This window comes from Talaromyces marneffei, chromosome 3 (assembly GCF_009556855.1).
Source record: "Talaromyces marneffei chromosome 3, complete sequence".
Lineage (NCBI taxonomy): Eukaryota > Fungi > Ascomycota > Eurotiomycetes > Eurotiales > Trichocomaceae > Talaromyces > Talaromyces marneffei.
This window is the reverse complement of record NC_072350.1, coordinates 2,717,876-2,731,851: the sequence shown is the minus strand read 5'-3', so window position 1 is coordinate 2,731,851 and position 13,976 is coordinate 2,717,876. Positions and strand designations below refer to the sequence as shown.

Sequence of the window (13,976 nt, the reverse complement as noted above, 5' to 3'; positions counted from 1 at the left end):
TTTTTGACCGTCTATTGTCGATCTGATTAGACTTTGTCGTTTGCAAAGCGTGCACCTCGTTGCTTTCTGATTTCAAGATTCCCTTGAGCGAGTTTTAGAGATAGAAGGCGCTCTGTTTCATCATTCCGCCGTTCAATGTACATATTCGTAACTTAGGGTGGCAAGCAAATTACCAAAAAAATAAAAAAAATAAACATAAAATAAACATAAAAGTCAAGAAAATCCATAACTCATTAACTCATTGCATTAATAGTAATCAGTCTGGTATCACAGAATAATCAAAAAGAACAACCACAGTGGTCAACCATAAAACCTGCAACTGAGAAAACCGCACGCAAAGAATAAGATACAAGAAAGTATCGACTCAATGACTCCCACGCATCTCCTCAACGCCAGTCATCAATCATCAGTAACAAATAAACAAGAAAGAGACAGAAATAGAGACAAGAAAAGTCTATCGTTCACCAGCTCCCATCCGCTCAATCGAACTCATAATCCCACTTCGTCCCGGCGTCGTGGCCGGCATGGCAATTGAGCGACCACCATTCCCGCCGCTGTTGTGGCGTGAATGGCCCGCGTTCCCGCCGGAGTACATTCCCAGACGGCTCCTTTTCTCGATACCAGTGCTACCTGTTGCGGTGGTACCGGATGATGGAGGACGGAGACCACTGCTTGGCGCATTCGATGAGGGTCCGGTGCGGCTTATGCTGCGTTTGAATAATGGTTGTTGTTGTTGGGGTGGCTGCTGCTTGTGGTGCTGGTGAGGTAGCTCAATAGCTCCTTCATCGATCGATCTCTTGCGTGGGCTGGTTTCGAATGACGATGAGGCAGAAGATGTTAATAGTGTTTCTTGTTCGCTGGCGGAGTAGTATGCTGATGAGTTTGAGACTTCTCTTGAAGATGGGGGTCCGGGTTGGCTGGTGCTAGCTTGTTGCATGGCTAACCATTCGTCGACAGCTGCCACCAGTTCGCCCTTTTCAGTACGCTCCATTTTCAGTTCGGCGTGCAGTTGTTCGTTATCTCGCTTGATGGTAGATAATTGCTCCTCGAGACCCTTGATTTGAGCTCCGAGGACCTTGTTCTCTGTCTCTAATTCTTCGTTGTCACGACCCATGACACTCATCATGCTCATGTTCGGGTTCAAGGGTCCGGACATGGTTGTGTCGCGCTCCGTTTTGAGACGCTCAACTTCCTCATTGGCGTCGCGGAGTTTGTTCTCGGCTTCGCGTACACGCTTCTCCCATCTCGATTCGTAGCTCTTCTTCAATGCCGCAACTTTGGTTTCATGTTTTCCCTTGTACAGCGTGTGGAGTTCTCGTGCAACCCTCTCTACGGCTTCTTGAACCTCCTTTGCGGATTCTTCGGGGGTTAGCATGCCTATCTTGTCACCATTATCGTTTGTCATGGTGCCACTAGGGTTGGCAGCAGCAGCTTTCTTTGCAGCAGCTAGTTGGCTTTCAAGTTCGACGATTCTTCCTTCATGCTGTTCCTTGAGTCGCTCTGCTTCATCGTTCTTCTTGGTCAAACGTTCCCGTTCTCGTTCGCCATCGATGATCTCGGCTCGTACTTCACGCAACACTGTTTCCATTTCCTTGCCGCGTCGCTCCCACTCAGCCTGCTCCACTTCAAGAGCTTCCTTACGAATCGCCTCATTGCGAACTTCTTCAAGTGCTTCTCCCACACGACGTTCGGCATCGGCAACAGCTTGCTTGAGACTTGCCACCTCTGCTTCTTTACCACTAAGAGTAGCCTTGAGAGAAGAAATCTCAGACAGAAACCCAGATTTCAACGATTCCAGTTCACGAGGAGTGATGGACGGAATCGACATTGGTGTAGCAGGAGGCGGCATGTCAAAGTCTATCAGATTGTACTTTGCAGGAGATCGCATCGGATCCCGTGGTTTCAACGGTGATCGACGTCTAGGAGACATAGAAGCGCGATTGCTTGACATTGAAAACCGCTGAGACACTCTGTGAAAATAGTTGAACGAGTCGTTGAAGTCGAGCAGGTTTACACTTTCGTCGCTGCCAGGGCGATTCCTCCTTTGCGGGGTTGGAGAGGTATCATCATCCACCATAAGGCCCCGCCTATGAGCGGTGGCCGGTGTTGTTGCCTTTGATCGTCGGTAGTACCCTGGAGTCCGGTTAACCGCAGGCGACTCCATGATATCGCCGATCTTCTTCGTGGGAGATTGCCCGAGTTTGGCAAACATGGTCATATCAACGTTTGGCACAGCGGAAAAGGTGCTGAAGCAGGTATCGTCCATTGTATCATTATCGCGGGCTTCATCAAGATGGGAACTTTCTTCAGAAGAGTGGTGGTGTGCAACCGTGCTCATTTCTTCGTTATGTCTGTCCTCCATATAACTGTTGCCAATTGTTGAATGCTCGGTTTGCTTTGGTTCGACACGAAGCACACTGCCGTCATTGTCATCATTCTTGTCGTTGTCACTCATTGTAGTGGTATCATCGAGTCCACTAGATGGACGACCAGCATCATATTGCTCAGTGGTATCAATCTCGTCAATGCGATCCTGTTCATCAACATAGATCACCGGGCCTTGCTTCTTCTGCGGCGATGTCGTCGTCCTTCGCGATGCCGACATGGTCATTGCCTGTAATCTGTTCATATCCACAGTATCATCACGTGTGTCATACTGGAATGGTGAGCTTGGGGGACCATCATTGAGGTCAACAGTCATATCATCGCCAATGTCGTCGATATTGTTATTGTCGTTGCGTCGGGCTGGAGTAGTGGAGGTTTTGAGGCTGTCATAATCGTCATTCTTATCGTCAATTAATTCATCATCTGCACTACCATCGTAAGAGTAGAAAGCGCGTTTTGCGGGCTTTGGAGACCCATTCTCTTTATCATATTCATCGGTCGACGACATTATCTCATCAATTCCTCGTCGACGACGGACAGCGGATGGCGGAGCATATGCAGGTGATTGTGTGCGAGAGTTACCAAAAGATGGCGATAAGGGGGATAAAGGTTGTGTCATGATTATTGTATGTGAGTATATGATGGGGGAGGGGGGCGAGGAGAGGGAGAACGTGGATGTATGCAAAGCAAACGCTGAGGTTGAAGATTTTGCAATCGAGTGTTTATGTGTGTTATCGTTGATTACTGTTTGATGTGATGATGTGCCCGTTGCCCGGTAAACAGCGCTAATCTTGATTGGGGATGGTGCTGACTCAGGTAACACTAGTCCAAAAATGGAATATTCCTTTCTACAGAATTTTGTTCCTAGTTCCTAGGGCATTGTGTTCAAGCAGAAGAATGATGGTATTAATCTTGTATGCTAATAGTATATTTTCTTCTTTTCCTTCTCCAACGCCGTCGCTCTGTCAATCTAAACCTCTTCAAAACCACGTTGTAGCTTTTCTACTACGGTAAGCTCTTCAACGGAAACGAAGACGGCAGATATTGAGGATCGATTGATATTGCTAGTGGAGAGAAATATGGCTAGGTGGCATTCTTAAGCAAGATATATATATAAATATAAATGGAGCAATGAAGGTATGTAGTTTCATTCCTTTATTTAGTATCATCTCTGCAACATTTAGATCTACTGTTTTCTTTATTGTATTATATTTGGCAGCTATGAGTAAAATGAATTTTTTCACTACTGGACGTCATGAGCACAGTATTACTATTGGATAAGTACCGATCATGATCGTCAATTAAGGGAAGCGTAAATATACTGCCAATCTAAATTACATAGACTAACTTTGTCCAAGTACCCTCTCAACTTCATCCTTGATGTTGTACCCAGCCACCTCTATCAACGGTTTCGATACAACGGAGGGAAACCACCCCATAATCCACATAAAACAATACATCAGATACTCCTCAAAAAGTGACTTATTTCTTTTATTTTCCTGCATTTGTTTTGCATGTTCCAGGATTTTCTTCACATGCGACTTTCGCAGTTCGACATATTGTTTGGCTGCTGTCGTGACGGCTACCCTTTCAGTAGCAGCTTGCGACTCAAGAGGGTTCTTGTAGGCATTGCGTAGCTCATGAGCAAGAAACAGAGTAAATGCTTCTACATCTTCGAGAGCCTGCGATGATCCCTGTCCTGAAGTCGAGGGCAACGCATGTGCCGCGTCACCTACCAATACTACACCATTCCGTTCCCAGGTTGGGATTTCGGGAGCAGTCCAGGTTGGATATATATGTTTGATCTCAAGCGTCTCGTCACTGACTATCCGTTGAACTACCGGATCGCCCCAGTGCTTGTGTCTTGTACGTAACTCTCTGATGATTGCTTCGCTATTGACGTTGCGTAGATCTGTAGGACACTCCTTCATTGCGTAGGTTGACCACCATCCTAACTGATCACTTGGTTCGGAAATATGGTTAATCGAGTCGCGATAAGAAGAAGACGGAGAGCAAGTAGCCGGAAAATAGCCAAAGAATCCATTTCCGCCGGAGACAAAAGTCATTGTGCCTTTGCCAACGTTTTGACGAAGATCTGGCGTTAGAGTTATAAAGCCGCCGACACCGACTAGCCCCCTGATCATATCTGTCAGTAGAATTAAATGACTGGATGAGTAAACTCACTCGTATTGAGGTGGGTAAATTTCTCCCTTAACATCTGGAAACAGCGCGTTTTTAGTGATGCTCCGAAGTCCATCCGCTCCAATTACCAGATCCGCCTCAACTGGTTTGCTGCCGTCTTCAAACCTGACGATAACCGGTCCATTATTTGAGCCTGATACTATCTGCGAGATCCTCTTGTTGATGATTATTCCTTCGGGAACTCGGGTGCGCAGGCAACGCCATAGTGAATGACGGCTAGTAGCCACCGAGTTGATCATCTTTTGCTGACTCCCGACTTCAACGACATCATCATCAGAAGCAGGAATCTGAGAGTCCAGACTCATAAGTAGCGTCCCGTTTTTAGACTTCATATTATATTTGGAAACAACATAACCACCGGCAACAATGTCTCTAAGCATCTCAGAATCAAGCCGTCGAAGCACATTCACACCATTGGGCCCAATGCCCAGGCCCCCGCCAACGATCAGAGTCGAAGAATGGGGATTGGCTTCCCCAATTCCGGAAGATGAGAGGCGCTGTTCGAAATTACTGTCTTTGCCTGTGTCGTAGGCTTCGTAGATGGTGTAGACATGATCTGTGGCTGGGGCGGAGGGTCGAGGGAGGTGTTTCTTGAGCGATAGATAGGATGTAAGGCCAGATATGCCAGCACCTATTATGACTATCTTCATCTTAAACCTCTTGTGTTGGGTTTTTGTGTCTCTTCTCACGGTCGAATTGACCTCTGTTTGGAACCAATATCGGGTTGTTGGAAGAATGTGACTGTTGCCTGCTGTAGCTATAACGATGCTCTGATCCAAACAAATTGATAACGAATTATGGACCTGTCGACCACAAAGTGGAAGATAGGTATACGCGATGAGCTGGAAATAACAATGCCTGAATACAAATTTGATGGACTGAGGGGTGCTTCGTTTTGTACTGGTTCGCGGCACGTGGTAAGGCCATGATTTCCGAAAGTGGAAGTTTCCTGCTAGGCATCCAAATTCACGCCTTCGCACCCTTATTTTCTTTTTCTTCATGATAAATACTAGTTCGATTAGAATTATATCAGGAATTTGGTAACTCAAGGGTTTTGCTAGTGATAATCATCAGTGATATGGTGTAGTAAGAACTTGCATAGTAGGATTCCAAGATCACCTGCAGCACGCGTGATGTCTCGAAGCCCTAATCCGCTCGCCCAGCCACCTTTCCTTTCCCCAATTAATTCGACCATCAACAATTCTTTCCAGCCTAGTCATACTGCTTGTCAATTAAACGCAAGAACCAAATCAAGTTCGACTCATGCAGAGCCCATGCTCCACGTCTCTACGTCGAATTGGATACAGCTTCAACCGATTCGTTTAATGAATCCTGGTAGACTCTAGACATCATCCCGCATGTTCCCGAAATGTTGGAGAATGTAGAATGCACAACGCTTTCTAGCGCGCTGAATGAGTCAATCACATCTAAATAGTGCTCTGGTAATTGGATCTTCCAATGAGAAGTCGAGATTTGAGGCATTGTTATGAAATTAAAGCTGAAGGTGTAGACTAGGGTTGGACATGTTCATCCGCCTAGCCGTGGACTTTGCTTGATATTTGCTATTCGACGACAAGGAGAACAATTGATGTGCGAATATACCTTAATGAGGCGAACTGCTAGGCTTGCATGATCCAGTCAATACACGGTCGTTTATAAGAAAAACTCTTTTATCGTACCTAAGCAGTCCCAGTAATTTATGTCACAGGATATCTAGATATGTACCTTGAAGGTATACCTAGGTATACAACCCCGGCTTCAAGGCTTCTATTGTTGTCTCAAAGCTGACAGTTCCATTCACCCATCCCAGCCTTGCACGCCATAAATCATACCATTTTGAACGAGATGCAGAAACCTCGTATCCTCCAAACTCTAAAGACTAACCCAGATTCTTTGATGCCAAAGCTTTATAGTGTCAAAAGCTGGCCTATCAACCAACATCCAAGCCGGATTTTCCCGTGTTCTACGGGCTGCTCTATCTACCCGTCAATATGGAGTCTGAAGGATTCTACCGTGGAGTGAAATTAACAACCGTTTCACACTAAATTTGACTCCCAGCAAGCCAGGCACAAGATAGAAGATGAAGTCGGAAGAGGCTTGGTTTAGATTAATGTTGTGCTCCGGAGCTCCGAGATATGCCGGGTTTCGAGATAGAATAGTTATTGATTCGTTGAATTTCAACGAATGCTAGAGCAATGGTCGTCGATTTAATGAATCACTTTTTATTTCGAGTACGCATATATGCCGATTCCGGTGGAAGCACACAATCGTCGACATGCATTAACAATGCAATTGATAATGAGTGAGCCATTTACCTACATCTAGACCTCTAGCTGTAAAAGATGCAATATATTAGCACTATGCACGGATATGTTTCCGGGCATCTAGATTCACATACGGAGCACAAGGTTTGAAGATACAATTGTTGGAAAAACAGAAGAACTTGTGGCCAAGCTTTCTACGTACCTGAATACATAGTCGATATACATAGATCTTTTTACGGAATAGGCCCAAGCCTTAATGATTGTGATACTATGTAAATCAATGCATTACTAATGTACTCCAGAACTCCGTACGTGTGTCGAAGGATTCCCCCGGAATCCAGACCAAAGAACGTTGCCAGTTGCATGATGTTTGGTAGACTGAAAAATACGGACTGGGTCCGAAACCTTCGGATCTGGTGTTTGGTATTTGCATTACCGGAAGCGGTATTATCCAATGGACATGGACCAAAATGCAGCCATCCGACAGTACAAATTACAAGCCGTACGCGACTCCCGCTAAGAAAATGTGCGCTGCTCCACGTGTTTCTCCCAAACTACAAACTTCGGTGCACATGTACTATGTAGAATATACTCATAGTAGATTGAGGATCTGAGTATTTTACTATGTACAGACGGCCTCGTGATTCGAGCCATTCTTGTTTCTCCCAAGCAATTGCACAAATGACGAAATCAACGACAGTGCTTAGAATAGAAAAAATCTCAATTGGTCACGAGGGCTTCCCCTTGGACCCAGAACGTTGATATACTATGTATTTTTGACTATGCCGCTATTCCTGTCTCAGCTAAATCCGATTCTCGGAAGAATGCACATAAAGCGTGATTGGTCAAAAATACATACTTGAAATTTGAACTTTTGAAAGGGGTTATGCTTCAATTATTTGGCGATTCAACTTCCTCATTTACATTACATGCGTACATGGTCCGTAACTCAGTTACGTATTGTTTTGAGGCCATTAATCTTGCGCAGAGATACTGATTGGAAATTGGTCGTTATGATTGGAGATCATCCTCAGTGGAGAGGATCCATTGATGCGAGTATGCGAGAGGGACAGGATTTGCATACAACACCCTGACGTTGCCATTGTTCATGTCGCTTGCTACATTTACTGGGTGGTAGAAAACACGATCAAGAACAAAGACATCCATCAAACACCATCCATAACTAACTACTACTACGGAGTAGAGTTACTTGCAAACCTGACAATGTCATCTGCCTAAAGGGACGTGCGGAGTAGGACTGTTGAGTGTTGTTGCAAAAGCGAAAGTGGCGGACTAATCCTAATCGGGCAAATCGTCCCGTTTTGCCTTGACCTTCCCTCGGCATGACCAAGGTGGGGCCATACTGTGGTCAGTCCGGCTTTTGTGCCGACTTAAGTGTCCATGCCATGCCCGGGGTATGTATTACTTCTACGTATGTGCGATCTCGAAGGATCAAGCCTTCCGCTAGGAGTCTACGGAGTAGGACCGTTAGAACGGCCTCTAATGCGCGGCGTTGCATCTGTCGACTACGTACATAGTACATAGTGTGAGACCGAACTGATAGATAAAATGGGCAGGAGTCCTGTGACCCTGGAGATCTATTTGTGTGTTGACCTGGAACTGTGGAGCGTGAGAACAATGAATATCGAATCAAGTGGTCGGCTTTGTCTCTTCAAGTGGCTCCCTTTGGTTGCGTAGAGAAACGATCGCTGGGGCCAAGGAGATCGGACTCCTCTGGGCCTCGCAACCCATTTCCTGCTAGAGATTTTAGTGGACGGAGTAGGAGTGGAATGGTATCCTCATCGTATATCATCTCGTTACGTACTACAGTAGCACGACACTGTTCGATTCTGCCAAATGCCGCTGAATGATTGGCCCAAAGTCGCCGCATGTGAACGTCTCAGTGACTCAGTCTCAGATGTTATGTTTCATTGTCTTTGGATACAACTGGCATCAACGAGCTGACGGACCGCATCAGGACAGAGTAAAATACCAGATTCGTGCCACAGTGTGGAGAACCGAGAACGTGACCAGTGACATACCATACCGCTAGTCCCCAAAGGGCAGGCCAGTGCGGAATTCCAGCTCTTTAGTCAGGCTCTCGGCCATCAGGAGACTAGACTGTATTTGGCTAGCGGAACCTCTCCGTCTGGAGTCTGCGCCGTGGTTCCCGTCCGTAGGTAAACTCACGACGTAATCGCGCGTGCCGGCCGAATCACAGCAAATCGCAACTTTCTCCTGGATCCTGATTCCTGGCTTCTTCTTTGGCACACCACGAGCATTCTCCCCACACCTGAAAGGCACTTGACCCAATTGGCAAACCTGTACCAACTCCCATCCGTCCGTCGTTTTGCTGGTCAAGGTCTGGTCAAGCACTGGTCACTTATTTGTCTGGGGAGGCAAGAAACACTCGCCAGCCCGCTTTGGGTCATTCCTGTGGCTTAGTGTGGGACGTTTGGACATGGCATTAGTCGTATACGCTACGTAGTAAAGCGTAAACTAGCTTATGATGGAGAACCGAACATGGGGGAGGGATCCTCTTCGTTTCTGTGAGACTCGGGATAAAAGTACTAAAAAGTCGCTGGCCCCGCCCCCGGTTTTAATTTCTTTTCCTTTCTTCTCCCTTTCTTCTGAACTCCTTCCTTACCCCGGTCTGTGTCGTTTGTTGTGCGAGTGGAATTGGGATTTTGCATTGATGTGAACGCTTTCTCGAATCTTTAACTGCTCTTCGCCCTCTTACACCTTTCTGGTGCTCGCTCAATATGGCTTCTACTACTTCCTCTCCTCCACCGGAGACGGCGTCTTCACAGAATAAGCGAAAGGCCTCCGCTGCTGGCCTATCTGCAGCAAATCGACCAATTAAGCGAAGGGCGTCTCGTGCTTGCTGTTGCTGTCGAGCACGCAAAGTCCGTTGCGATGTCGTTGAAAATGGCTCGCCTTGTACCAATTGTCGTCTAGACCAGGTGGAATGCGTTGTTACGGAAAGTCGCCGGCGAAAGTTAGTAACCTTTTCCCCCCCCCCCCCAAAAGGTCAAAGACGTAGGCACTGACCAAGCAGGAAATTTCGTGTCGAGGCCGAAGCCAGCAAGACAACACCAGAGTCATCCGCCGAGTTGTCTGAAGATGTGGCGAAGCGACGAACTTCAAGCTATGGCACAGATGCGTTCGATCAACTAGGTCTGGATGGTCTTACAACGCAGGACGACCCTCTATCGCCATTCCAAGAATCCATTGAATTGGACCAAGGACCGCACATGCCACATTTTATCTGTTAGTGTTGTCTTTAATCTGTTTGGGCAATAATTTTCTCTACTGACACTTATACAAGACCAATCACGTGGCTCGCTTGATAATGACATCCCAGAAAGGCATTCTAGTTATTCTCAGTCAATGTCGCTTGCAGCTAATATAGGACCCAATGTTGCCGATGCCATACAGCATTTACTCAGTCCCACGGGTCAATCCAATCAGTTGCCGAACTACATTAGACGCCTTCCACAGCGCTTACAGACTGAGGATCTCAATTACTTACAGGCCAAGGGTGCCTTGACAATTCCGGGTAGAGCTCTGCGAGATGAATTGCTCAAGGCTTATATTCATTATGTACACCCATACATGCCACTACTCGACTTGGAAGAATTCCTTCAGATTCTGGCTCGCAACGATGGAACCCATCACATCAGCCTACTTTTGTTCCAGGCCGTCATGTTTGCTGGTACCGCCTTCGTGGACATGGAAGCTCTACGCAATGCCGGATATAATAATCGAAAGACTGCCCGAAAAATATTCTTTCAAAGAGCAAGAGTACGTTGACTGATGTTAATATTGTCAATTTTGGTACTGACTGTTCTAGTTGCTGTACGATTTCGACTACGAAGTGGATCGTATTTCACTCGTCCAATCACTCCTGCTTATGACCTATTGGTATGAAACACCAGACGATCAAAAGGACACTTGGCATTGGATGGGTGTGAGTTTGTCTCTTGCCCATACGATCGGTCTCCATCGGGACCCCAGCAATTCAGGGATGGGCCCACGACGAAAACAGCTCTGGAAACGGATTTGGTGGAGCACCTATACGCGAGACCGACTGATTGCACTGGGTATGCGCCGGCCGATGAGGGTAAAGGACGACGACTGCGACGTGCCCATGTTGACACTTGACGACTTTGAGTTCAAGAAGTTCCCTCCCGAGGTGTTGAATATGCTTGGCGAGTGCGAGCTTCTAACGAATACCGAGTATCAACGACATTTGGCTATGATGTTTGTTGAAAAAGCTAAGCTTTGTCTTTGCGTGAGCCACGTTCTGTCTGCCCAATACTCTGTTCTCAGCCACCGATTCGGAGGTACGACCGAGACTACCATGATGCTTGTGCCAAAGAAGTCGGAAGCTGGCACAATTCAAGTTCAAAAGTGTGACGAGGAGTTGGAAAAATGGCAAGCAAATTTGCCGTCTGAGATTCAGTACATGCCGCTTGAACGCATTGGCTCTCTTTCACCTGCGGAATCTTCATTACAAGTGCATCGCTCTTTACTCCGAATGATCTATCTTACGACATCCAGCGCTTTGCACCGGCCCCAAGTGCTTCCCGCAATGCCTTCCCCCGCTGTCGAGGCTGCATTGCAAGAAGTTTCACGCAGCAAAGTGCGTTATGCGGCAATTGAGATTACCAACACTGCACAATGCCTTCATCAGCTCGATCTTACTCGTTACCTTCCAACTGCCGGCGTCACGGTTCTATTACCTGCAGTAATTATTCATTTACTAGATGTCAAATCCAACGATGCCAATGTGCGCATGGTCAGTCTAGAGCGATTCTACCAATGTATGCGAATTTTGCAGCGTCTCCGTGAGATCTACGCATCCGCCGACTTTGCCACTTCATTTTTGGAAGCCGCTATCCGAAAGGCCGGTATCTCGCTCAATCTTTCCGATTTGGATGAAAATGAACCAGCGGCTCCCGCTGAGACTGTCCGTCCCGCAGCCTTGACGCCACCCCCGGAGTCCTTGACACAGAAACTGCCAGATCTTACCTACCCTTCGAGCTTCAATCCGCCATCTGCTAGCTTTACGATCCCAGCCGAAACAAGCCACAGCACAACGTTGAATCCATTCGATGTCGCCACGCCACCACATTCTAATAGCAGCGAAAACGGCAGTACTCAAAATCTCAACCCGAACCTGTTCAAAGCGCAGCCTGACATGAGTCTGAACGACTTCATTGACTTGGCCAACGACGCCGAAGTAACTCAAAATGATTTCGACGCTCTCCTCAACTTTGACGACGGCGGCGTCGACCTATTTGGCGCCGAAGATGGCATAATGGCGTTTACATTCAACAGTAACGTCAATACCAACAATCATACGCAAATTGAGAAACAACCTCAACATCAAGCCAAGCCCGATTATGATTACATTCCCGATTTCGCGAATGAAAACAACGTTAATAATTTGTTCAACTATGACTATTCCAAGCGGAACGACGGCTTCTCTGGGGACGTTGACCCTGACATGGGTCTATCCCTGAAATTATGAGAAGGGATCTCATGACTCTTCTTATCCGATTCGTTTTGCGCATGCATGAGCTATTATAGTATATACATGGATTATGTGAGTATGCATTATTTCTTACAGCCTTCTACATTCTGAGAATGTATTACAATTTGGGTTTATTCAATTCTTGGTTGATATAGGGATATGGGTCAGGCATTTTTTTTACAAAAGTATGGAAGTTATGGCGCAAAGGATACGAATGAACATACTTGTTTTTTTTTCTTGCATTGTTCATATTGATTTTCTATATTTATGACGACTTGACTTTCAACAATACCATTTAATGAATTCTTGAATACTTTCTCCTTGTTTCTCGCATACCACCGATTGCCACCTCCGCCGAGCAACTAACTCAATCTGTAGATTCTTCATCCCCACAAAGTCGGAATCACATGTTTCAGTCGTCCCTCCTCCCTTTTTGGGCTCAGGCAAATCATGCCAATTCGATCCCCACAAACAATTAAACTTTTAATCAGTTATGGAGAGTTGCCTTTCCATACGTACGTAACTCCGTCTCCAGTATTTTCTTACTGGTCCCATACATACATGCAATGCCGCACCATGGTGCGAGTCCAAGGGGGGGCGGTAATGCATGCCGTGAAGATCGAAGACCGAAAACCGAGATTATTTGCTAGGCAACACGAAGTTACGTGGATATGATATTAAAAAGTAAGGTTTATTGTGTATGCAACGTAAATCTAAGGGAGCCAGGGACTGCCGGCATGAAATTTTAGTGTTTGGTTTGGTTATGTGGACGGAATCCCATTCGTTTTGTGAAGTCAAGCCGGCCGCCGCCCGAATCAGGGCCCGGATGTTGATTGGTCTCAACACTACTACGTAAATCAGACCATGATTCAGATTCTGCGCCTTTTCATTATTTACATAATAGTAGGACTCTAGCTGGATTGATCTTCATACATAGATAACTTAGTAAACTTACATGCACGCATTAAACCCAGAACAGCGAATACATCCAGTCTAGGACGAGAATCAGAAACCTCGGCATGGAGGCCTAGGTAGAGCGGCATGCCGATAATCATTGATACAGTGAGTGTGCCTGACGTACGTAGTAGTCTTCATGTCGCTAGTAATCAGTTTTTAAGGACACGTGTTCATGTATGTAATCATATGAATAACTAGTTAGTCTAGATCAAAATGACAGATTGACGACTCCAGATGGCGGGGTTTGGGTCAGGGCAAGGAAACTTGGCTCTTCACATGCCAAAATGGCATCATATTAGACTAGCATCTAACACTCTGTGGGGTAAAATCATTTAATGAATCATCGCGTGACTGTAGACCGTGCTGAGTCGTCTTAGTGAGGTTACTCATACTACGTATTGACATCTTCACATGTCAAGCCCCTTAATTGAGCATACTACGCAGTAATACTAAGCCTCAACTTAGCCCTAGCTTAATGGGACGTCCTTACCACATTGGGGTGTAGCAGCCTAACGTCAAGCTCGACCCCGGTTTATGACGTCAACTATCACATGTGAATCTGCCCCAGTTTCTCCCCGTGTTTGGTACAACACGATTGAGCGTTAAGATTTACGAAGTATTATTTGGCC

At 46.2% G+C, this 13,976-nt stretch overlaps 3 protein-coding genes across 3 annotated transcripts; 1 reads left to right on the top strand and 2 right to left on the bottom strand.

The window, feature by feature from the left end:
- Positions 1–454: 454 nt before the first annotated feature.
- EYB26_004731 (uncharacterized protein) lies at positions 455–3,004 on the bottom strand (the record flags this gene model as incomplete). The annotated part of the gene is made up of 2 exons (XM_054264022.1): positions 1,017–1,054; positions 1,108–3,004. 2 exons carry the CDS (start codon positions 3,002–3,004, stop codon positions 1,017–1,019), a joined length of 1,935 nt encoding a protein of 644 aa, XP_054119997.1.
- A 724-nt stretch (positions 3,005–3,728) lies between these two features.
- Positions 3,729–5,237, bottom strand: EYB26_004730 (uncharacterized protein; the record flags this gene model as incomplete). The annotated part of the gene is made up of 2 exons (XM_054264021.1): positions 3,729–4,521; positions 4,570–5,237. 2 exons carry the CDS (start codon positions 5,235–5,237, stop codon positions 3,729–3,731), a joined length of 1,461 nt encoding a protein of 486 aa, XP_054119996.1.
- A 4,376-nt stretch (positions 5,238–9,613) lies between these two features.
- Positions 9,614–12,387, top strand: EYB26_004729 (uncharacterized protein; the record flags this gene model as incomplete). The annotated part of the gene is made up of 4 exons (XM_054264020.1): positions 9,614–9,849; positions 9,910–10,121; positions 10,180–10,655; positions 10,705–12,387. The coding sequence occupies 4 exons, from the start codon at positions 9,614–9,616 to the stop codon at positions 12,385–12,387; spliced, it is 2,607 nt and encodes an 868-aa protein (XP_054119995.1).
- Positions 12,388–13,976: the final 1,589 nt, after the last annotated feature.